Source organism: Seriola dumerili, unplaced genomic scaffold (assembly GCF_002260705.1).
Source record: "Seriola dumerili isolate Sdu_G_001 unplaced genomic scaffold, Sdu_1.0 BDQW01000068.1, whole genome shotgun sequence".
NCBI lineage: Eukaryota > Metazoa > Chordata > Actinopteri > Carangiformes > Carangidae > Seriola > Seriola dumerili.
Window position 1 is genome coordinate 6,316,690 of NW_019174323.1, and position 23,686 is coordinate 6,340,375.

The following is a 23,686-nucleotide window of genomic DNA, read 5'->3' on the forward strand; positions in this document are numbered from 1 at the left end:
TATGGAAGTGCAGAGTTTGGGTGCTAATTCTCTATTCTCCACTGCATGAGCAATCTTTTCACATTGCGCAGACAATGGGTGACACTATGGACGACAGAGAGCTGAGGGTGCTTCTTAATTCAGAGTGTACTACTCTTGTCTGTTTGTCCCTCCTCATAGGAACAATGCAGAAACATAATAGCTCTGCAAATAGCAAACACATGGCTCAAACAACTGCCTTGCAGGAAAGGCTGTTGGGAGGATGGGGGCGTGGTGGGTGACAAATCACCTCTGCTCACAATGCCACAATAACACAGCCTGAGAACGAGCAGTGAATAAAGTTGTCTGAAATTGAATGAGGAGAGGATTTGGAGAAGCAGAAGCATGTCCGCGTGTGTGTAGATGAAAGGACCCACAAGTGGGATTGAGCCCATGATTTTCCGTCCATCGATCACACGTATGAAAACACCTCGAGGGACAAAAGGAGAGGGGTATGAATCATCTTAGCGATCCTCAAAATACACACTCACACCAGGCCGAAGGTGAAATCATGGTGAGATTTAGCTCAGACGGGGTTGAAATCAACTTCATCACACCTTTTGCTCTCTAAGGGGCCCTACTTGCCACTTCCTCTGCTCACCACATTTAATGACGTATCAGAACCAAGGTGGAAAATAGAAGGAAAAAAAAAAAAGAGTAAAGGTAATGGAGGCAACAGCGTGAGATCAGATTGAATTTCGTCAGAGGGATGGAGGGAGAGGTTGAGGCATGAAAATGGCGCGCTGATTGGCGTTGTAAGTGTATGTAGGCTACTAATATGGCTGGAAAATTCTCTCTCTCTCTCTCTCTCTCTCTCTCTCCCTGTATGGCTTTTGAAAATGTGTTTTTCCCCTCTTTTCTCTTTTTCCTCCAGGCTATTTTTCTCAGCCTTTCCCTGGCAACAACCTTATGTAAGAGATCAAACACAGGGCGAAAGGATAGCTCTGCCCCTGGCTGTGTGCTGACACTGTGCACCAATCCCAATAATACTAAACAGCAAAATTTCACACTGCAAAAATGACCGCTCATCCCCCCCCCCGGACATAATTACAGCACAGTATGTTGTACTGTCTTACAAGTGTCTGCAAACAGCATCCCTGATTTACTTTGACAATTTGACACTGCGATGCAGAAAATGCAAGTTTCATTGTGGTTATCGGGCTGCGAGGTTGAACAAGAGATGTGGGCGGCGTGAAAGGAGTAAAATGAATGTCCCTAAAATGAAAGTGAATCAATATGGTTGCCTGAGGAAGTGAAAAGGTGGAATGAGAATGAGAGCGGGAGAGGGAGAGGGAGGAGGGTGTTGAAATAGTGTTGGAGCAAGATTAATGGTTGTTTAAAAAGGAACAGTATTCATCAGTAGTCAGCTTCAGGTGCAGAACGGCGTCTGTGTGTGTGTGTGTGTGTTAGTGTGTAAGTACACTTTGCAGTAAGTATTTAACTTCCCCACATGACTACTTCAGTAATGACCACCCAACCATAATACTGATTACTTTGTATTATATTACTAAATGAGTGCGAGGCTCAGTTTCTTCTCTTCATTTAATCTCTGTTGCCTTCACATAAAAACACACACACACACACACACACACACACACACACACACACACATAGTGGTGATCCAACAGCCCCACCTGCAGGTTTAACCTTTTTTTTTTTTAGATTCAATCACTCAACAACAAATCACATCCCTTTAATCAAGAATTCCCATGAAAAAATAAACACTGATGAAGAACTAATATATTTATTCATGTCAAAAATCTTCAGGAGCAGATTAAGACTTCATCCATACAAAATAATCACAACTCTTAGCATTATTACAAAATCATCTCTCCCACACGCTGCAAACAGAGTGAACATTCCCAATAAATAATCAGTGAAAAGTTTAAAAGGAATTCAGCAGGAACACAAGAGATACCCTCATGGTCGCATTCAAAACAAGCACAGACCCAACAAAACACGCATCCATTCTATCACTTGCACTTGTACGTGAGCTGTTTGCGATGATAGTGGATCCACGCGGGAGACGCAACAAGCCCGGTCAGGAAGCCGATCATGGCGCCCAGACTGCAGGAAACAGGCCAAACCTACGAGAAGAACACGACGTGTGAGTCTGTCCATTCGCGGCCGTAAATTGGGATGAAAAAAACACTCCATTGTTGCACTGATACATCAGGGGGCGGGATGTTGTGCTTCCCCCGCAAGCACAACATCTCCACTTGTGTAATGCTCGGTTAATTTAAAGAGTAGCTTCTAAAGGGAAAAAAAATTCAGCTCCACTGACATTCAGAGTTATGCTCCAATAATCAAAGTCTACATCTAATTTGCATTTTCCTCCAGTCAGTGTGAAGAGAACTCCCTTTGCAATTAGAACTCTAATCTTTCCCTTCTTGTCATTTAAAAAAATGGATTAATTAAAGAAAGAGAAATATTTAATGGTTACTGTGTTGAATTATAATTTCATAGAGGTTGTATTTAATACTCCTCAGTGATGAATGGAAACAGCTGGCTTCTTGTTAACAGAGGAAACTGTGAAGAGAGTGTGCTGTGTGCCAGAGGCAGACAAACAAGATGACTGGTAAAGATTTACGGGAAAAATTACTGTGAGGTTACAGAAATGCTTGAATCATTTTGTGCATTTACTGTTTGTTTTCAAAGACGATGTTATTTATAAGTGGTTTTAAGGTTTGAAGCGAGTTCTGCCTCGTCAGATTGTTTGATCTGAAAAATTTCGGAGGCCCGGAGAGGCATGAGTGTCGAGTAATTCACAAGGAAAAAAAAAGCAAAAACATTATCCTGCAACAAATTTGTGGAATCCTAACATGAAAGCTGAGAATCAGTGTTAAAAAGTACCACAAAACAGAGCCGCTTCTCATATTAGTCATGGATCACTTTGCTTGAGAAAGACATTTTTTAAGCATCTAACTTTAAGTTGAACCTCTTTATTTCTGTCACAGCACACCGCTGCTCTGATGCTCCAACAAGAAACTCGCATGAAAAAGAGGTTTAGGATAGGATAAACTGTTCTCATATGATTCCGGATACGACGAGAAAGATCCCACAGTAAACATTTTGTTAATGAGAGGATTTCCAGTGTGTGCTGACCTGCCACGGCCTGTCCCAGTCCAGAGGTATAGGGAAGGCTCCGACCCAGGCTCCTACCACTGTGCAGGCGACTGTGATCTGTAGACAGGTGTCCCACACAGACATAGCTCTGGAGATGGAGACAGCAAAGCAAGGTCGGTTTAGATACACAAGATAAACACATGAACTATATGACAGAGGGTTATGGAGCAGGGAGAGAAGAAAATCAGATTTTGAGGTTACCCGTGCCGACTGAACACACGTATCCAGGCCTGGACGTTGGGCCCAAGGACACAGAGACACCTCAGTGTGGTTAGAGAGGTCAGCAGCACAGCAAGGGAGAACGTCTCTAAGGCAGATCTGGAAAACACAGGACACACAGGAATTAGAGACACCGTAGCACCAATCAAATGCCTAACTAGCACCACAGAGTTACAACACAAACATTTTGTGGAGGCAAAACTTGCGCCAATACAGCAAAGCATAGAAAACAGTAACTTTTAGAAAGGAATGATTACAAGGTATAATAATGCGTTCAATAAAACAGAGACAGAGAAAATGAAAATGTGAGAACGTGTAATTTTTCAAAAAGTAGGTGTTATTTATCTGGAATATTTGGTTGTGGGTGATACATTTGAAAGTGTATTACTCACAATCATTGTAACAAAGTCGCTTCATCCAAACTAACAGCAACAACTCCCTCTGTTTTTCTTTTTCTCTGCTGCACATCTCCCTCTCTCATAACCACACACGCACAGGGACAGTGTACGAGCATCTCCGTGTACTCACTCAATCAGCGGAGCTCCATAGAGAACGACTACACTGTGAAAGAACAGGCACGACAGGAAGAAGTACAGACAGGAACGAAACAACCTGGACAGCTGCAGAGAGAAAGGGGTGAATTAAGTTCACCAAACAAACGTTACAGAGAAAAAGCACACATAGACCAAATTATTAATTGGGAAAATAATCGATTATGAAAATATGTTAGCTGCAGCCATGTATATTTGACTATAGTTTATATGGTCCAAATACTGACAGACTTGACTGTTATAGTGTCAGCAGCATAAAAAAAAACTTCTTAAGTCTCATGTCTGACTGACTGTGGTTAAACTGAAACGTCCACTCAGCTTTTGGAGATGATAAGACGTAGCGAGTGGGCAATTAGATACTTGCAACAATTATTAATTCTTTAAAACAAATAATGACAACACTTACAGAGCCAGTATTCAGCCAATTTAACCCTTTTACACTACTACCACCACGAACCCAGCAGTCACCTTGTATCCCAGCGTGTGCTTCTTGGTGGGCGGTGTGATACCGAGCAGCCAGAAGACGGCGACACTGACCGCAGTCACCGTGCCGGACACCGAGTAGAGCCACAGCAGGTGAGTCCCGTACACCGAAAAGCCCCGTACAAACACCGCAGGTAAGACGGTCGCCATGAACACCGAAGCGGCGATGATGGCATGAGTGGACGCCATGGCTCTGATTTCATGGTCCCACATGACGGTTACTTTACCTACCTATAATTAATCAAATACGAAATTCTAAATAAAACCCTTGAAATGTTAATTTAGCATTGGTTTTGCAGGAAAGGTTGAGTGCACGGGTAGGTCGATTTATCTTCCGTAAACATGGAGCGACACTGACTTCCGCTTGCACTTCATAATAAAAGCCCAACGTTTATACCTCTACGAAAGCAAAATCAGCTAATTAATCTCAAATACCAAGAGATTGTGCTTTGAATTATTTTAAATTATTTTCATTATCAATTAATCTGCTGATTAATTAATCGATTAACCAACTAATCATGTTATCTATAAAATGCCAGAAAACCAACAGTCCAAAAAATAAAAGCTATTTACTTTAGACTACTATCATATAATACTAAGAAAAGCAGCAAATCCTCCCAAATTACTAGATACTACTTACTGCTAGGACTGGGTATTGCTTGACATTTTTATTGTAAAAATTACTTAAATAGGTTATCAAACAGTTTCAGATTATTTGTTATGCAATTATACTGACTTCTAAATCTGCACAAGCACCTTTTGTGATTTTGTGTTTTTGTGTCTGTGTAAAAACTGAAAAATACAGTTTGAGAATTTCAGATATTGTTAAATATCTTATATTGATGCAAACCTCTTTTACTTATTACTAGAATCATATTTATAATCTCTAATGCCAGTTAATTTGTTCATGCAGGAATGCCAAAAATGTCTCCCTGAGTTAGTGAAATTAAACCCCTCAGGTCTGTCTTGTTAAAGATAGCTTGATCTCAGTGAGATTTCCTGAATGAATAAAGCTCGACTAACTAAATCTCACGAACTCCAAGGATGAGACCCGTACAAGACCACCCTCAGGGTACTTTTATTTTGAAGAAATATACTAGTATGCAACAAACAGGAAGTATTATTTTGTTCTTGACTTTCCAGCCTTTAACCAATCACAGAAGGCCGGTGACGTATTACTGTGACCTTCCGTAACGGACAGAATAGTTAGCCAATGAAATTTGAGATTCTCGTAACTTTGACCAATCAATCTGCTTCGAACACGAATAGGAGGAATAAACGACCGGAAGTTTACAATCGGCTATCGAGAAAACTAACATTTAGCTAGCATTTTATTTTGACCCACCATCGAAAAGCCTCGATTATAACGAAACAACAGGAAAGATGGTTTGTGAGAAGTGTACGTATCACACAATTCAGATGCTTTCTACCTTTAACGTTTGACCACATTTTTGCTGTTAGCGAAGGCTGGTGATTTCCTCGATAGCAAACGTTATGCGACTGCTAACTGTCTTCATATTGGCTTATAAACACAGACTTGACTTCTTTAATAAGGTGCTATTTTCTCGGTGTTTCTTATTTTTTCAGGCGAGAAGAAGCTCGGTAAGGTCATCACCCCTGACACCTGGAAGGATGGAGCGCGGAATACAACAGGTAAGTCCAGGTCCTTAATTTAAGTAAAAGTACTATTACAACAAACTATTGTAACTCATAAATAAACGTGATAATCGCATGAAAAATAAAAAATATCAAACAGCCCAGAGTGACATCTCCACAGTGTTTTTTAGTTTAGTCAAACCAAAAGTAAACCTCAACATTATTAAAACTAGTAAATAAAAAAAAAAAAGCAGCAAATCATTACGTTTGAGAACCAGGAACCATTTAATTTTGCATTTTTCTTGCAAAACGACTTGAACAAGGGTCTTCCCATGTGTCCTGCAGTCCGTTGAAGTCTTAAGAATGTAGTCGACCTTACTTTGGTTATTTTATTGACAGACTTTACATGTGAAAGGCACACAATAGTTATTTACCAGTTAACCATTACCAGGGCGTGAGTAGTTTCTAACTCAATGACAAGTAGTTTCACAAACCAAGACAACATCTTCAATTTCAGTTTGCAATGTTGCTCCTAGTATTGAGCAGTATGACACAGAAAAACACATCATTTATCAATATGGTCTCTTCTGTTCATTGTGATATATTTAGTTTAACATGTCAGGTGTGACTCCAGTCTAGCTAAAACAAGATAAGACTTCACATAGGTTGGATGAGAGTCCCAGCCAGATATAGTGCTTAAGCACATTTCACCTTCTTTGTTTTGTTTTAATGTGCTTCTAATTTTATCACTGATCAACATCAATTTTTGCTTCGCAACTTCAAATGATAGTAACTACACTAATAACAAACACAAGCTTGACCCCTATTTTTGATTCTATTTTACTCATCACACTTTATTTTATATTCCCACAGTTGACATTCTTTCATGTTTTTTTGGGGGACCAAATCACACATAAAAATCTTTCATACATTCATTTATTTCTAATTTCTCTTTTTCTTTTAATTGTGACAAACGGTAATGTAATGTTAGTGATGGTGATATTTTCTTTCTTTCTGCTTCCTTCATTCAGAGAGTGGTGGGCGTAAGCTGAATGAAAACAAGTTCCTGACGTCTAAGAAAGCTAGGTGAGAAGCTCCATAAAGACTGGCTTTAAATCAAAGTCTTATTGTGTGTGACTCGTCATTTTGTTTATGAGGAAAAATATCACCACCGGTGTCCCTATTTTTATCTGCACAAAGTCACACAAAAGTTGTTTTTAATCTACTCACTCTGACTGTGGCACATAAGCATTTAGTATGTTGATTTATTCTCTACAGTCGTACTGTCTGAAAATCATACAGCAATGGTGCATCTCTATTTATGAATCTATAATTCATCTCCCTCTCAGGTTTGATCCTTACAGCAAGACGGGCTTCGCTACCTGCAGGATCTGCAAGAGCTCAGTTCATCAGTCTGGATCACACTACTGCCAGGGCTGTGCATACAAGAAGGGTAAAAACTCACCCACACTGGGCTTCATACCGAGCTGAAATCCTGATGAGTTTTGTGTTGCACTAGTGTGTTTTCCCTTTGAGAGTTTCCTTTAGTCAACACTCATGGAGCTGAAAATAACACAATGCTTTTATGTTGCTGTCCAATGTAGTTGTAGAGACCCATTTAACGAAGAAGATGGGGAGTAAACCTCACTATCGTTTCTGAGATTTTTGCACAAATGAAACAAACTTTAAGAAATTCATTGAGACAAGCGTCACACTATATCTTTACTGACAATACCAGTTTAAAGTCTGAAAATATCTGTAACCCGCTCTGTGCCAAATGAAATGTGAAAGGTTGGTTCACCTTTTTGTTTTGTTTATTTATTTTTTTGAGATTTCCATCTCTGAGATTTCAGTGTCCCAATTACTCTGGGTAATCCACACCCTTTCCTGTTATTAAGTACCATTTCTTCTGTAGAAAGACAGTCAAATGTAAAAGAGTCCACAGTGAGGTCTGTGGATTATCCAGAGGAACAGGGACTTTGTTTTTGCATGGCTCAATACCACTAAGGGTAAATGAGATTCGAAGTTAAGAAGCATAAGCCTGCAAACACACTGGTGTGGTCATTTACCTTCTACAAAATACAAGAGCAGCACCTGCTCCTAACATTGCTCCTCTCTCTCCACTGATATTTTTTCAGTGCTTTACTCTATTTCCTTCCCTTTTTGTTTCTCCAGGAATCTGTGCAATGTGCGGAAAGAAAGTTTTGGACACCAAGAACTACAAACAGACATCTGTGTGACAGTGTGCCGATCCGAAAACAGTTCTACAAGTGAAAAAGAGATGTGAAGATGAAACTGAGGTGTATATATGTCATCTTGTCACATTTGCTGTATTATTCCACAATTCCCTGTCATAGACAGCTATAACTCTTTACTGTTATTCTTCCCAACTCAGTGAAAGAGGGATATTTGGAGATGGCTTTGTCCTCTTATTATAGAATATTATAAAATGCCACTGGAACTAATACAGTGGCCATACACAGGGTAGCACTGTCGTCTCCAAGTACACCACCAGTTATCACCTGTTCCTTAAGCCAAGGTTTCTTTATTTTTTGTATATTTTAAATTAAATACTTAGACTTGGATTTTTTGCTTTTTAAAAAATAATTGATTTCTTTATGTAATATGTCAAGTTTTTCTTTTTTTTTTTTGTTGAGTGAATTAAAGCATCCAATATGATGACATCATTTGACAGGGTTATTTGTACCTCTGCCTGAAGCCATAAAGGCTATAATTTTAGTCTCTTGCGCACAACATACCCATATTTGTCCCGTATGCCTGTAATAATTGGTTTACTCTGACATAATCATATTTGGAAACTACATGCTGTACTGTCAGGTATGGAACCCCCCTCAATTGCTGTCGGAGATAGAGGTTATAGTTCACAAGCTGTCTGATGACAGGGTCCTCCTTTGATATTTAAAGGCCGTGCTCGCCCTCAGGCTTTCAACCACATGCGCACACACTTGCTTTTGTGTCTCATCATTGATTTATGCTGTTGTTCCATAGCAGCATCAGGCTTTAGCTCATACAGGTAATGTACAGTAGGTAATGACTGGATGTAGTAAATGTGAGTCTCATGTTTAAACCAGTTTAGCAGAGTAACCTGCTAAATAATCTTCAACTACAATCTAAAGTGACTACAACTAAAAACAGGTTATATAATTCTGGATCCATTAATTTGCTTGTTATATCACTCCCCTTTTGCTCCTGTTATTCTGTGTTGTGGTACCTTCAGGGACATCAGTAAAATATCCCAGGTTATACCTGTTACACAGCAAACCTAGAGCCATCAATGCTCACATCATACAGATGATGTCTGAGATTGATGCAAAATAATGTTGAGGATCAACTTAACAGCTAAAATTCCATATTAAATACTATAGTACATTATATTTACTACAGTATATACTAACTGTCATAGTACATTTACATTACATTCACTCATTTGGTAGCCACTTTTATCCAAAGTGACTTACAGGTGAGGGACATCCCTAAAGCCTCAGTGCAGAAGGAGACCTTGGCTTAAGTACTAAGCACTACATCTATTTAATAGATGCAAGAAGATCAATTAAAGAAGTGCACCAAAGGTGCAGGGTAAGTACTAGTTTGGCATGTTGGCATACAGCTGGTATATGGGCACTCATATACAAGGAATCTGTGTACTGAAAGCAAAATGTTTTTCTGTTTTGTTCTTCCAAGATCTTTCTAGAGCTTTTTCATCACAATTCACAATTCATTTTTTGCAGCTTACTATAATATATATATATATATACATACATATATGAAAAAAACAAGCAGTTTGCATATTTATTTTTTAGCCAAGCTAGTGGGGTGGCTCTATAGGGATGGCATTGTTGGTCGATCCACCACTTCAGTCCAGTCTGGAATAGCTCAACAACTGTCATATGAATTGCCATCATATTTTGTACGTGGTCCCATCAGGAAAATTGCAATAACGGAAAAAATCCCAGCACCATCTAAATGTGTCCAATACTTGGTTTATGACTAAATACCAGCAAATCTAATGATATTCCCATCAGCCTCAGCTGGACTTTAGTGTTCAGTGCTTATTGGCAGTTGTTAGCACGCTAACGCGCCAAACTAAGGTGGTGAACATGGTAAATGTTAAACCTGCTAAACTTTAGCATGTTAGCATTTAGCTCAAAGCAACGGTGTGCTTAAGCACAGCCTCTCAGAACCATTAGCATGGCTGTAGACTCTTTAAGTTCACTTGATCTTGTCACCTTCCCAGTGTGAACACATGACATACTCAAACTTTGTTGGAATAAGTATGTAGTATGAAACTGAGACAGTAAATTTCTTGTGTAACATATAAGCATTCTGTTTCATTTATAAAACAAACATAACACACTGAAACTTGTAATCTCTTATTGACACACACAGAGGAAGATTGACAACTTTCATCATATTTCTATCACTTTATTTAAGCAAAGAACCTTAAAAACACTGCGAGTGGTCACTGATAAAAGCAAATATCTACTAAGTACATCTCTCTTTGGACTACACATAATATTATAATAATTAGATTTATATCTTAAAAATGTCATATATTATAAAGACGTATAAATGTATTCAGAATTGACACACAGTTTGTTAAATTATTAAAATCAGTGGATTCTAAATACAATAATGAAGCAAGGAAAGGTTCAAGAATATCACTGCAAAAACATCAATGAAATTCCCATCTGGAAAAAAAAAAGAAAATCTTAAGTATTGTCACACTACAACATTGCATTGAGGTTTCATAATTTATAAAAACAATATTGCCCAAAATTATCTACCAAAGGCACCAAGACTGTGAGTCTTACATTTCCTATTTTGTTCACAGTGATTTCAAATGATAGATTTCAGCAGCAGGACTGAAATCCTTCAGGCTTCAGTGTATTGAGGTGAGCTCCAGAGTTGGCTTGGATCCTGCATTAAAAATCAGCTTAACTTTTCGTGCTACTGCTTCGTCATTTTCTTTAAAGTTAAGTCAGATGCAGATCCACAGCTACTCCAGAACTTGCCATGTGCGACTGTATACAGAGGCTCGGGAGTGAATGGTATGTATAACATTTGTTAGGTGTGCTGTGAAAGAGTCAGGAACTCCTCCCGGGTTTTGGGGTCCTCTAGGTAAACTCCCAGCATGGTGCTCGTCACTGTGCGGCTGTTCATCTTCTGGACGCCACGCATTACCATGCACATGTGCCTGCAAAGACACACATAACATACATGGGCTCAGATTTGCAGGTACAGCATTTGACATGCACCTGTCTTTAAAGGGCAACACTACTGGTTTTTACTCACAAAAGTCTGTTCACACATCCTGGGGACTGCTGTGTGAAAAAAGCCTCATTAGGTAATGTAGGCGCCAAGTCTTGACAAGGAAATAGAATGCATGGAATAAAAAAAGTTATCTCTGATTCTACTGCATTGACTTTGATCTTATCCATCATTAGTCTGACGAAGTTTCGAAGTGCAATGCTAAATCAGTGCAGTACTCTCTTAAAGCAAGAATACGTAACGTTTGTTGAACAGCAGCTACTGAAGCCACAACATATGTAACTAACAAGTAAGAGCCATGAACTTGCTCAACCTAAAGCCATTGCTCAAACCAAGAATGGCTGTAGCAGAGTGACCTGATTTGAGCAGGAGTGGCATTTATTGCTCATGACTTCAACTTTTCATTCGTGAAAGGAAGATTGTGTTAATTCTACTTTTTAAAAGTCAAGCTGTCTCACTTTAGGAAATATGATGTTTTCACATTTTGCCTGTGGGGTTTAGAGCACCTTTAAATCATGTAAATGATGATAATGAATGATGTGTGTGTGTGTACTTACGCTGCTTCAATAACCACAGCTACGCCTTTCGGCTGAAGAGCCTCAGATATTCCCATGGCAATCTGCTTGGTCAGACGCTCTTGAACTGAAAGAGGGGAAATAAGTGGACATATGTAAACATGATGCATTCAAATTCTTTGGTAAAATCATGTGCAAAGGCTATAAATCCTGCACAATGTCTTTGATTGCTTACCTTGAAGCCTGCGACTGAAAATCTCAACAATCCTGCAGAAACCAAAGCACATTAAAGAGGAGAGGAGTGATTACGGATCAGGCGTAATAATGATTAATCTTTTAATAAACATAGACAGGAATCAGCCGCTGACCCCTGGTCTCCATACTGGCCATCCAACTGTGCAGACCCTTCATCTGTGAATGATTCACCCCACTGAATTCTCTGAATCTGTCGAGCAAGATTCAGCTACAGCAAGTTTGCCTACAAACCCAGTGACACTATTCAGGGTTGTGTATTCAGAGATGGTGCAATATTTTAGGGAAGGGAGAGAAGGAGACAGACAGGCTGTGATAATAACTGGTGATTCCCACAGGTCCGAAGGGATTTTCTCATGGCTCGAGAGCAGAGAGTTTAGACTTGTGTCTGTGAGTGTGCTTGATGAGGGGACTAGATGTGGCCAGCGGGCTTAGACTCTAAGCCTCCAGGTCAATGCACTGAGATAACAGAAGAACGCAGCCACCCGGCACTAACACCAGACAAATACAGCCACAGTGACAGCAGGAAAGTGTGAATGTGAGTGTGAGTGTGTGCTGTGTTACCTTGCCAGCTTGCTCAGTCCCACCACTTTTTTGTTGGGGATATATCCAATGTGAACCTAAAGAGAAATGACAGCAAATGAAAGCAGAAGTCACATAATCAGAGTAAAAGATGGTCAATTGTAGGAATTCAATTCAATTCCTCACTATGATTAGAGAAAGACACACACATCTGTCATCATCATCATCATCATCATCATCATCATCATGCCAGTTATTTGTTTTTAGGGTTACTTTTAAACCAGAAAAACTTACCCTCCCGAAAAAGGGTACCAGGTGATGCTCACAGAGTGAAAACATATCTATGTCTTTCACAATCACCATCTCATTATGGTCTTCATCAAATATGGCATCATTTAAGATGTCTGGGGGCACAAGCACACAGATACATTTTTAGAAATACCATCATAATTTACACATATTAAGGAATGTGGTCTCAAATCAGGACCAGATTGGTGGGTTTGTGAATATAACTTTTGTTGAATCAATTAGAAGTTTCCCTGTGATATATGAATAGCATCCTAACATTTTACGGGGTTTAACCGTAATACTGTCTAGTACTTGCCGGCTATAGCATCTTTATGAATCATGTAGGGCTGCAGCTTACAGTTACTTGATTTTTTTTAAAGAATAAATTCTTAGAAAATAGTGAAAACTGTCTATTAAAGTTTCCCAGAGTCCAATGTGACGTTTTCAAATGTCTTGTTTTGTCCAACCAACATTCCAAAACCCGAAAGGAAACATCAAATATGACAATATCTAAAGTGGTGGCTGATTAATTTTCAACAAACTAATAAATTAATTGTCTCATTAAATCTCTTACATTGTTGAAATCTAACAGATTGAAGAATCTAACTATAGTCGATAGTCCTGACCAAAATAAAACTCACTACATACTTCCACTTTTGTCAGTAGGCTGCCTGCCTACTTATCCAGAGGAGCAAAAATTCTCAGCTTACAGTTCAATGCAATTCAATGCAACACCACCACCTAAAGCTCCAGCACCTCTACGCAACAAGTAAAACTCGAATGGGTCTTTCCATTCACTCAAGTAGGCCTATGCATTTTCCCAGTTAATCCAGTCAGCGAGATCATATCAGATTGTAATTACACAAGAGCATCTTCCAGTGTCAAAAAACAAGGAACCTGTTGACTCACCGTCGATGGTCTCATGGTAACCCTTGGTGAGGAACTGCATGGCCTTAGCGGCGCGCAACGGCGTGCGCAGCAGCCCCTGCCGGTCCGTGTCCTCGCCGAGCTCCCGTAGGATGCTGGTGTAGGCGGCCTCGAGAGGAGGTAAGCGGGACTTGTCCTCGGCCTCCTTGCGGGACGTCTCGTGCTTACGGTGCACGGCGGCCGTCTTGGTGTCTATGATGAGGTTGCTGAAGCCGTTGTTGCAGTGGAACTCCTCCACGGCGTCGTTGACCTTTCCGTTGCAGTGGCCGTTCATGTCGGAGCGCTCTCTGACTCTGGAAAGAGAAACGGGAGGAAGAGACAATGAGAGAGGGTCCTGGAGTTCAGTTGCCCAGCAGGTCTGACAGGCTACGCCTCTGCCCGGTGCTCTCTGGGTTTATAAAGACCTAACCAGTGGCCGCGTGCGCATCCGTTTCCCATTTGTCAAAGTACCACCTACGTCAAAACACCGGGTTTCGTCAGCGGAGTTAAATGTCAACGCAGAGTACCTTTTCCCAAATTGCACGGTGCATGCAACCAATTCTCTCTGCATCTCTCATCACTTGGCACTTATCACCCGTTCTCATTCATTAGTTCTGATTATTTTACAATGCTCGAAACTAGACAAACCACTCTTACAAAGCTCAGCAGGCTCATGACTTCACGTGGAGATCAAACATGTTCTCATGCAGTCAGGCCTATTATGTCTCTTGAACGTCCATGTAAATCCAATCAGTGTCAGAAGCCATATATTCAAACGGAATTTCCTGAAAAGCCACAAACAATAGGCTAAGGGGAAAGAATGTAGGTGGGACAGAAAAACATTCAATAATAATTTTTTTTATCAAAAAATTTCTTGCTGTAATCATTCCTTCTGTTCATATTGGCCATTTCAGTGTCAGTGATGGGAAAAAATGACAGACCAAAATGTTTTCCATAGTTTATCTGAAGTTATTATGAGGCTTCAGTTGTTCAAATTAAATTAATCCAGTGGATAATTTCCTGCTGTCCTTGCCTTTTTGCTCAACAGAGTAACACTGTCAGAGGAAATACAAAGGGGGGATTATATATGTTTGAAGATACCTGTTGATTTGTTTAACCGAAACTGCTAAATCCTCATATTGATTTTGTCCCACATCCCTGATATTGAAAGTGCATTAAGAAGATATCTTCTAATGGTCAGTATGAACAAATCTCAATAAAAGACACAAATCTACAAACAAGTGGACAAGACTGGTGTAACTGACCGGTGATGCTTTGACTCAAGTAAGGGGTTTTACCATTTGACCCAGATAGCTGGATTGTTCTTTTGATCCAACCTGGTGAGTAAAATTTACTCTACTATAACAACAACTACAACTGTATGTTATGTAACAATTATTATTGTTGTGTATTTTAATCATTTTCCATTATCATGCAAATACATACACCGCATGTTTGAATGGCATGGCCTGAAATATTGATGAAGGTCTGGCACGTCATCACCTGAAAATGTGCAGGAGTGGTTGACTGGTCTCTGCATTTTGTAAATACTCAACCATGTTGGTCCACACCTGTTAATTACACACTAGTCACTTATTGTTGTAATATAACTGACATTTAAGTTATTGAGCTTAAGTATCAAAATCAAAAGTGATCTTTTGTCCTAGCATAACAGGAGACACGTTTGATTCTAATTGGGTGTAGCTGACGACGTTAGCTATGCAGCTTCTTGGAATCATCTATGACTGCATGTGTTTTCACAAGTCCTGGAAAATGTCAGGATAGGTGTCACACATTCTCACATGCACACATGCAATTACATTTACTTTTGTCCCCTACATCAACACACAACAGTTCCCATTTAAACACATAATGTACGTATGACACCCAAAGCACTTAGCTTTCCTCAAGATTGGATGATTTTTTTTCCCTTTTTATAGTAGGGAGGAGATTTCCATATGTAATAGGAGAGAGTCAGTTTATGATACTTTATAAATTGCACTTTATCATGTAAAATTGATTTTTAATATCCAGTTTTACACTCAACCTGAGATTTTGCTTCTTGGTTTTCCCTGTTGCCATCAAAGACGGCTGTTCAGTGATGCCAGTAATATATATTGCTCTGGTGGATTGATAATAAAGCACCTACAATTGTGGCATGGCTCATGTTTGAGCCAATAGCAATTGAATATCTAACATACAGTTTTAAATGTAAAGTAGATCTGATGTTTTGGGCACCCTAAAAGTCTTTCAAATAGTGTGTGTTGAAAGGTTTGTTGAAAAACTTAATAAAAAAAATTGTTAAAAGCAAGACAACAATAATACAATACAAAAACACACAAAGAAGAGGCACTTCCTTATCTCATGGTCCAGGGTCCACCCTGTTTCCATGGGAACACGCTACGATGACATGACGTAACTTCCGGTTTGTCCACAGCGGTGGCGGGAGATTCCAGCATGGCGGTGCAACCAAAGCAGAACCTTTCCATGGATAGTGCAGCCGAGCATGGCTTTCTAAACTTCATTTTCTCCATGCCGGAGAAGCCGGACACCACTTTCAGAATATTCGACCGTAACGACTACTACACTGTTCACGGGAAAGACGCCACATTCGCGGCGAAAGAAGTTTTCAAGACGAATGGGGTCATCAAATATTTGGGCTCAGGTATCCTAGCATCTGTAGCCTAGCTAAACATGCAGCTAGCTGAAGCTTGCAAACTGGTGGCGCTTGCCGTTAGCAATCTGCGTGTTGTTGATGCATTTACTCAGGCTAAGCTAACTACAAATGTATTTATTACACTATCTGCAGTCCATAGGCCTGTACTACGAAGCAGGTTCAACATACCCAGCATATCTTTTTGTTATCTGGCTAAATTGAACCTTACATTGGTCGTCCTCGATAACCTGTACTACGAAGCTGGTTATCAACTCAGTTGGTTTACCTATCCGGCTACGAGCGCGTTCACGTGAAAGGTGGAGTTGTCAAATTGTAAATGATAAGCAACGTCGCCAGAACAATGAGTAAAGTACTTAATGTGACATGAGAGGAAACGCTGATGCCTGCAAGTAAATTCGTTTGTAGAAACATCCAAAAGTGATATTCAGAAAGGTGAAATGGAAACAATATGATCACATGACTACAATATAATGGAAATATTATTATAATATAAGTGTGTGGATAATATTTCTAATAAAAGATATCAGAGGGTTTAGTTTTTATTTCTAGCTCTGGTCACAGAGACTCCTGTTAATCAGAGCTGCAGTGATGAAAGAAGAGTAGAAGCATCAACACTGTCAGGAATCCCTTTGTGATTAAAGAATCTTATTGAATTAAAATTACGCTATAACAGTTAGTATGTTGTTATTTAGTGCAATGAACTCTCCTTGCATTTGTTACAAGGTCTAAAACCAGAGTGGACACATGCAAGGTCTGGAAGAGCAAAACAATTCAACTGATTTATAAAAAGATCTACTGCTCGTTATTATTTGAGATAAACCAACCCTGGTTTCAAGTCTAATATTAATTCATTAGACTTTGTGCTGTTTGAAAAAGCATTTATGCAGCACAATACATTCAAGTGCTGTGTCAGGTCTCAATTATAGTATGTCACATGTCTTTAAACATCTTATAGTTAAGTCAGTTTGCCCCTGTGTCTTACACATCTGTCAAGTTTAATGTTTAAAAAGAGATGTGTTCATGATATTCCTTGAAAGAAACAATAGTGCCCCTTTATTTTATCTGTGCTTCTGTGCCCCTATGAATAAATATGAATGGATCCCTGACGTTGTTTGTAACATCAATATGATATTATATATATGTTTGTCAACAGGGAGTCGCAAGCTGGAGAGTGTAGTCCTGAGCAAGCTGAACTTTGAGGCCTTTGTTAAAGACTTGCTGCTGGTGAGGCAGTACAGAGTAGAAGTGTACAGGAACCACAGCAAGAGCAGCAAGGAGCATGACTGGAAGATCGAGTACAAGGTATTGTATTGACGATGGAGCAGTGTCAGTGTGATTTCCGTTTGTTGAAAAACCCATGAACCTTTTTAAATGTAAATGAGCTATGGTGGTATGTTGTTGTCTTACTTTCATTGTGCCAGTGCTCCATTATGAACTGTGTTCTTTATAGATACCCTGTACTTTACATTTTGCTTTTATGTTCCATGCTTTAATTAGTAGTTGCTAATGTTGCCTTGTCTGGTCCATACTGTCTATACTCATATTACCAAGGCCTGGGTGATATGGTTGAAGTATCAGACTATGGCAAATGTATGCAGAAGTCATCAGATTTTGTTTTGATGTATGTATAAATGTACAAAAATGCACTAAGTCAAGGGATAACTTGAACCTGCAGATCTTAAAGTCTTAAAAAGTACTGAATTTAAAGTAGCTGTTAAATAAATCAATACAATAAATGTTCTCTCCATCATTCTGCCTGTTACGGTCATGCATCTTGTCTGTTTCCTCCACACTCAGGCCTCTCCAGGAAACTTGACCCAGTTTGAGGAGATTTTGTTCGGTGGAGGAACCGGTGCAGAGGGCTGTGCAGGTGTTGTAGCCGTGCGCTTTTCTACAGGAGCTGATGGACAACGCGTGGTTGGGGTCGGCTACGTGGACGCAGCCCAGAGGACGATGGGAGTATGCGAGTTTCCAGACAACGAGATCTACTCCAACCTGGAGTCCCTGCTTGTTCAACTCAGCCCTAAAGAGTGTCTCTTAGCCCAGGGTGACGGCAACGCTGATGGCAATAAACTACGAGAGGTACACTGACTTTAATTCAGCTCAGTGTAACTTTATCTTTGCAGGGGCAATTGGATGCATCATCTGATCTCACCACCCAGGTCAAGAGATACACACCAAATAAATAGGAGAAGAAATTAATCACAAAACACTGTTAATCACGGTGCAAAAAAAAAAAAAGAAAGGCTTTAAGCTTGAAAACTATGTGTGGAATTAGTAAATTTAGCAATTTGTTGCCAGACCAGTCCACCCAATGCTGATAAAGTCTATCAGCATTTTGTTAAAACATGTCTTATTATTTTCTGAAATCAAAAAAACCTGCCTGCCACCATTTCACAATAAGAAACCATATCAGACACAAATTATTATTTTTAGCAGAGTATTCTTAGATGTCTTTAAACACGTCTAGAGGGTGTTATTAAACATTTTAAGAGACTATCAGTATGGTATGGTTTGAATTATCGGATAATCTTATATTATTTATCATTTTATGTAATTTATTTGGTTTTACTTTCTACTTTTATTATTTATTAGTTTATCAGTCTTTCCTTTGTTAAAGCTCTTTCTAACTTTGTCAAGAAAAGTGCTACACAAATACAGTGATTATATCGATGTGTCTTTGTAGGTGGTGGAGCGCGGTGGCATGCTGGTCTCTGACAGGAAGAGGGCAGAGTTCAGTAGCAAGGACATGGTCCAGGATCTCAACAGGCTGCTGAGAGCCAAGAAAGGAGAGACTGTGGCCAGCAACACTCTGCCTGAGCTGGACAAACAGGTGGACAAAAAAAGGAGCTTCCTGACACGTATTTCCAACAGGGACAACACAGTAACAATAGTGAGGGAATATAAATCTTATAAGTATATGTTATAGGTTTGACCAGAATCTGTGTGTGTGTGTGGTTTCATTCACAGGTGGCTATGTCATGCTTGGCTGCAGTGGTGCGTTTCCTTGAACTGCTCTCAGACGAGTCCAACTTCAACTCTTTCAGTCTGACCTCTCTGGACCTGGGTCAGTACATGAGGCTGGATAACGCAGCCGTGAGGGCTCTTAACCTCTTCCAGGTCAGTGGACCAGGTCAAAAACCTTTTTTCTTTCTGACTCCTACTAGTATCTAGCCATGCAGATAGTTTCTTCAGGTTTTATAGATACATACCTCTGAGATTCCCCTACATGCTATTTGACTTATATCCTCCAGGGTTCACCTGACGACACCAGCGGAGCTCATTCATTGGCTGGTCTGTTGAACAAGTGCCGTACACCACAGGGTCAGCGACTGGTCAACCAGTGGATCAAACAACCACTCATGGACAAAACCAAAATAGAGGAGAGGTAATACAATGATGGGAATAAACAGAGATCAAACACTTTCATGAGAGATGTCCAGAGCCAATCATATTTTAATGTGTTTAAGTGTTGGCAGCAAAATAAAGCTGATCAAAAGATCTGATCTTTAATTCCACTCATTCTTTAAGTTGATTTTTCATATCAAATCAATAATTTAACGACAGCAAACTTATGGAAATTAATCGCATTCGTAGGACAATTTTGAGGATACTCTTAACGTTTCTGTGTGTGTGTGTGTGTGTGTGTATGTGCGTGTGTGCGTGTGTAGGCTGGACCTGGTGGAGAGCTTCGTGTGCGACTCTGAGCTCAGGCAGACCTGCCAGGAGGACTTGCTGCGGCGGTTCCCTGATCTTCACCGTCTGGCCAAGAAGTTCCACCGTCACACGGCGACGCTGCAGGACTGCTACAGGGTCTACCAGGCCGTGAGCCATATCCCTGCCCTCATCACAGCATTGGAGAGATACTCGGGTACACACAAACCTGCAGCAGTTGAATCAGTACAGTTTACTGTACAATCAGATGCCAGTATTTTAGGAAGTTGCTCCTTCTTTAAAATAGCTTTGATTGATCTGATCTTCAAGATGCCGGATCCGTTGAGCAGAAGTAACACAGTCAGTGTAATTTTTCTGCGCTTACTAGAGAAACACTTTCTTGTTCTTTGCTGAAAACACACGACATGGTCTTCAGCTGTTATAGCCCATTCAAATCCAATTAGTAATGACTTATTAGATGACATTTGGTACAACATTGCTTCAGTCACATATGAGTTTTACCCTCTGATCGGCAGGATCACTGAGAGTCACTGATACCTGGTAGTTTTTTGTTTTGTGTTGCTCCGTTTTTGCCAAATTGGTTTCATAACAGCTTAAATGGACAGTCACTTAGAGATGATAAAATCAGCTACAATCAGTATGTATGGTGCTGTGACTTGCTGTGATCAGTGAGAATTTTTATGATTTGTCCTTCCTACATATAGTATATATTCATTAATCTCTGGTGTGTGTGTGTGTGTGTGTGTGTGTGTGTTGCAGGTAGCTACCAGGTTCTGTTGGGAGGCAGTGTTCCTGTCCCTTCTCAGAGACCTGCTGAATGACTTCACCAAGTATCAGGAGATGATTTGAAACCACTCTGGGACATGAACCAGGTCTGACCTTTCACATTTCTATACATGTGAAAAAAGGAAGGATATTGTTCTGTGTTTGCATATCTTCAACGCTGCATGTTGCTTACATGTTTCCTTTCTTGCATGTTGGTTGCTCCGTGCAGATCGACCACCACGAATTCCTGGTGAAGGCGTCGTTTGATCCGGGTGTTGAGTGAGCTGAGAGAAAAGATGGATGCGCTGGAAAAGAGCATGCAGGCGGGTGCTGAACAGTGCTGCCAAGAGAACTAGGTGATTACACACACACACACACACACACACACACAAAAGATTATCTTTTAATGTCAGATCTGTATCTGCAATAGAGTTAGAGACTGTATTTTAAGGTGGTGACTGCACGCGTGCATCTGAATTGATGAGATTTTTTTTAAAGATGTGGTGTGACGAAAATACCAAAGCCAGTCGATAACACCATGGAATCATCCAATAAAACAAATTCTTTTTGAATGTGATAAATATTGCAGATTGCTCCTACCAAAGGGGATAAAAAAATCAGACTGGATGTCTGCAGTGTAATTAATGGAGAACTAAAGAAGAAAAACCCTAAACATAGTGTATCAGCTGATTCCGTCTTTCGTTAACTGGAAGACGGAACAGTGGCATTATTCATTACAGATGTAATAAAGACAAACTTAATTTTGTTTGTAGTTGTTATTTAACAAAGTGTGTTAAAAGTCATTTACACAGTTTTGTCTGTTGTTTTACTTAAGTTTAAATAAAGCTAAGATTGAATTTTGGAGCATTTGTTGTTTTTCACACACAACAACTTAATCATTATTTTCTTAGAATGGACAGAAGAATTTGACACCACATTGTTAAATGCTTTTAACACAACCAGCTGCATATACTCTGTATACCCCAAAGTAATTGATTACATTATTACATTTATTCATGTTGGATAAAAAATGAGGGAATGTTTGCCCATCTCTAATAGGACACTAATTATGCCTTCAGTCATTAATAGCTGAGGTAATTGTGTTTACTTATCTTTAGTAACTTTATGATGGGAGAGCAATGATCAGTGTTGAGAAAAAATGTTTAATTTGAGTTAAAGTTGATGATTTTCACCTCGGTATCTCCAGAATCAACTTAGCCAGTGCATTTTTGAGAAGATGCGTGTAAGCTACTGTACATCAGGCTGTGTGTGTGTTAGGCTGTCACTGGTACAATAAAAAAACCATTTGCAGAGTAAATATACATCTTTGATTGCCAGAAAATTCTTTTTCTTTTCATTTAGATAATATTTAGTATTTGATTTAAGTGAAAATGAAGATTAGTAATAAGTTTGTTTTAGACCCTTGTGACATTACATCAGAAATATCTCTCATGACCGTAGGTGAGGGTTGGAACTTGATTCAACTTTTTGTTGCCAATTGCAAGAGGTCAGTTGAGCTGGTCTGCGCATCTGATAGATGCTTGCTCAGATGATGGATTTCTGAAGTTGACAAATATTTTTTTTTTTTGTGTGTGTTTGGGAATTTCTGGTTTGAAGCTCATTGTAGTAACTTTGCGTTTCAGGTCTGGATCCTGGCCAAGACGGTGAAGCTGGAGTCGAATGCCATGCTGGGTTTTTACCTGAGAGTCACCTGCAAGGAGGAGAAGGGTCTGAGAACAACAAGAAATTCACCACGCTGGACGTTCAGAAGAACGGAGTGCGTTTCACAAACAGGTCCGTGTCACTGTGTCACCAGTGTTTCCCACAGATTTAGAAACCACAGTAACACACACCAATGTCACACACCTAATGTCAGCTTCGGACAACACCCACTCTTCCTGTCAGCTGATGGTCTGCACTCTTGCATGTGCACTTTCACATGTCCACAGTAAGCTGAGTTCTCTGAATGAGGAGTACACCAAGAGCAGGGAGGAGTACGAGGAGGCGCAGAATGCTTTATCGTCAAAGAATCATCAACATTGCCTCAGGTGAGGAAATCTCCCCACATGCTGCCTCAACCGTGTTCTCATCTTAGAAATATGGACAATTGATTTAAGTCAGAATTAATATAAAACCCGCAGAGACAACGTGGGAAATATAGCGATCTCTTCGATTAATTGAAATTTTGGCTTTATTGTTCTGACCTCATTAATGTCTGCCATTACTCTCTGTGGAATTGAATGGTAATTGGTGAATTGTGCACAGGTCACAACCGCGATTCTGAACCTGACACAGGGATTCACGTGGTACCTCCAGATTAATTTTACACTCTGAGACGACAACATGAAACTATATGTCTTTGATAACTGAAGTGAGACTGATTGATGTTTCCTTGAATCCAGGACTGACATGAGTATGCAGGTTTTATTTGTTGGCTTGTCTCGTGTGTGTTCTGCGTCTGAATAAATCCTGCAGAAGGACTCCAGTGTTCGGATAAAGCAGCCAGTTCCTTCTGTTTTTCACCGCGACATCGATCTCCATTATGAACCTTAAAGCGGTTCTCATCTGATGTATGAGTGCGAGCCGCTTTTCTCTGCCGCAGCTCATTCCTTCCCCATTAACGGTTGGAAAAGAACAACGCTTTGTTATTTTTCTTTCCTGTGGGCCCGGGAAACACCAAGAAACAAGTCATTCAACCTAAGGCTGAAAAAGACTGTTCTCACCCACCTGCCACTCAACAGCGCCCTGAACATCCAATCCACTCATCCAATTATTCGAACTTTATTTTCCTTCTGCTTCCAAAA

At 39.9% G+C, this 23,686-nt stretch overlaps 4 protein-coding genes across 4 annotated transcripts in view; 2 read left to right on the plus strand and 2 right to left on the minus strand.

The window, feature by feature from the left end:
- Window positions 1-1,746: 1,746 nt before the first annotated feature.
- pigf (phosphatidylinositol glycan anchor biosynthesis class F) lies at window positions 1,747-4,746 on the minus strand. The gene is made up of 5 exons (XM_022743270.1): window positions 4,383-4,746; window positions 3,892-3,983; window positions 3,346-3,462; window positions 3,124-3,232; window positions 1,747-2,105 (listed from the first exon to the last, which is right to left on the minus strand). Exons 1-5 carry the CDS (start codon window positions 4,608-4,610, stop codon window positions 1,992-1,994), a joined length of 660 nt encoding a protein of 219 aa, XP_022598991.1. The 5' UTR covers window positions 4,611-4,746; the 3' UTR covers window positions 1,747-1,991.
- A 933-nt stretch (window positions 4,747-5,679) lies between these two features.
- On the plus strand, window positions 5,680-8,605 carry cript (CXXC repeat containing interactor of PDZ3 domain). Its single transcript, XM_022743163.1, has 5 exons — window positions 5,680-5,796; window positions 5,985-6,050; window positions 7,025-7,079; window positions 7,343-7,446; window positions 8,169-8,605. The coding sequence occupies exons 1-5, from the start codon at window positions 5,781-5,783 to the stop codon at window positions 8,231-8,233; spliced, it is 306 nt and encodes a 101-aa protein (XP_022598884.1). The 5' UTR covers window positions 5,680-5,780; the 3' UTR covers window positions 8,234-8,605.
- Window positions 8,606-10,906: 2,301 nt separating this feature from the next.
- Window positions 10,907-14,104, minus strand: LOC111220316 (GTP cyclohydrolase 1-like). Its single transcript, XM_022743370.1, has 6 exons — window positions 13,769-14,104; window positions 12,866-12,975; window positions 12,614-12,669; window positions 12,033-12,064; window positions 11,840-11,924; window positions 10,907-11,208 (listed from the first exon to the last, which is right to left on the minus strand). The coding sequence occupies exons 1-6, from the start codon at window positions 14,058-14,060 to the stop codon at window positions 11,079-11,081; spliced, it is 705 nt and encodes a 234-aa protein (XP_022599091.1). The 5' UTR covers window positions 14,061-14,104; the 3' UTR covers window positions 10,907-11,078.
- Window positions 14,105-16,222: 2,118 nt separating this feature from the next.
- The window catches only part of msh2 (mutS homolog 2), a 13,422-nt gene continuing 5,958 nt past the window's right edge, over window positions 16,223-23,686 (plus strand). The window contains exons 1-7 of the mRNA XM_022742908.1: window positions 16,223-16,430; window positions 17,596-17,744; window positions 18,240-18,524; window positions 19,129-19,275; window positions 19,413-19,562; window positions 19,697-19,830; window positions 20,114-20,313. Of these exons, the coding sequence (XP_022598629.1) occupies window positions 16,223-16,430; window positions 17,596-17,744; window positions 18,240-18,524; window positions 19,129-19,275; window positions 19,413-19,562; window positions 19,697-19,830; window positions 20,114-20,313 (1,273 nt within the window). The remainder of the gene's footprint in view (window positions 16,431-17,595; window positions 17,745-18,239; window positions 18,525-19,128; window positions 19,276-19,412; window positions 19,563-19,696; window positions 19,831-20,113; window positions 20,314-23,686) is intronic.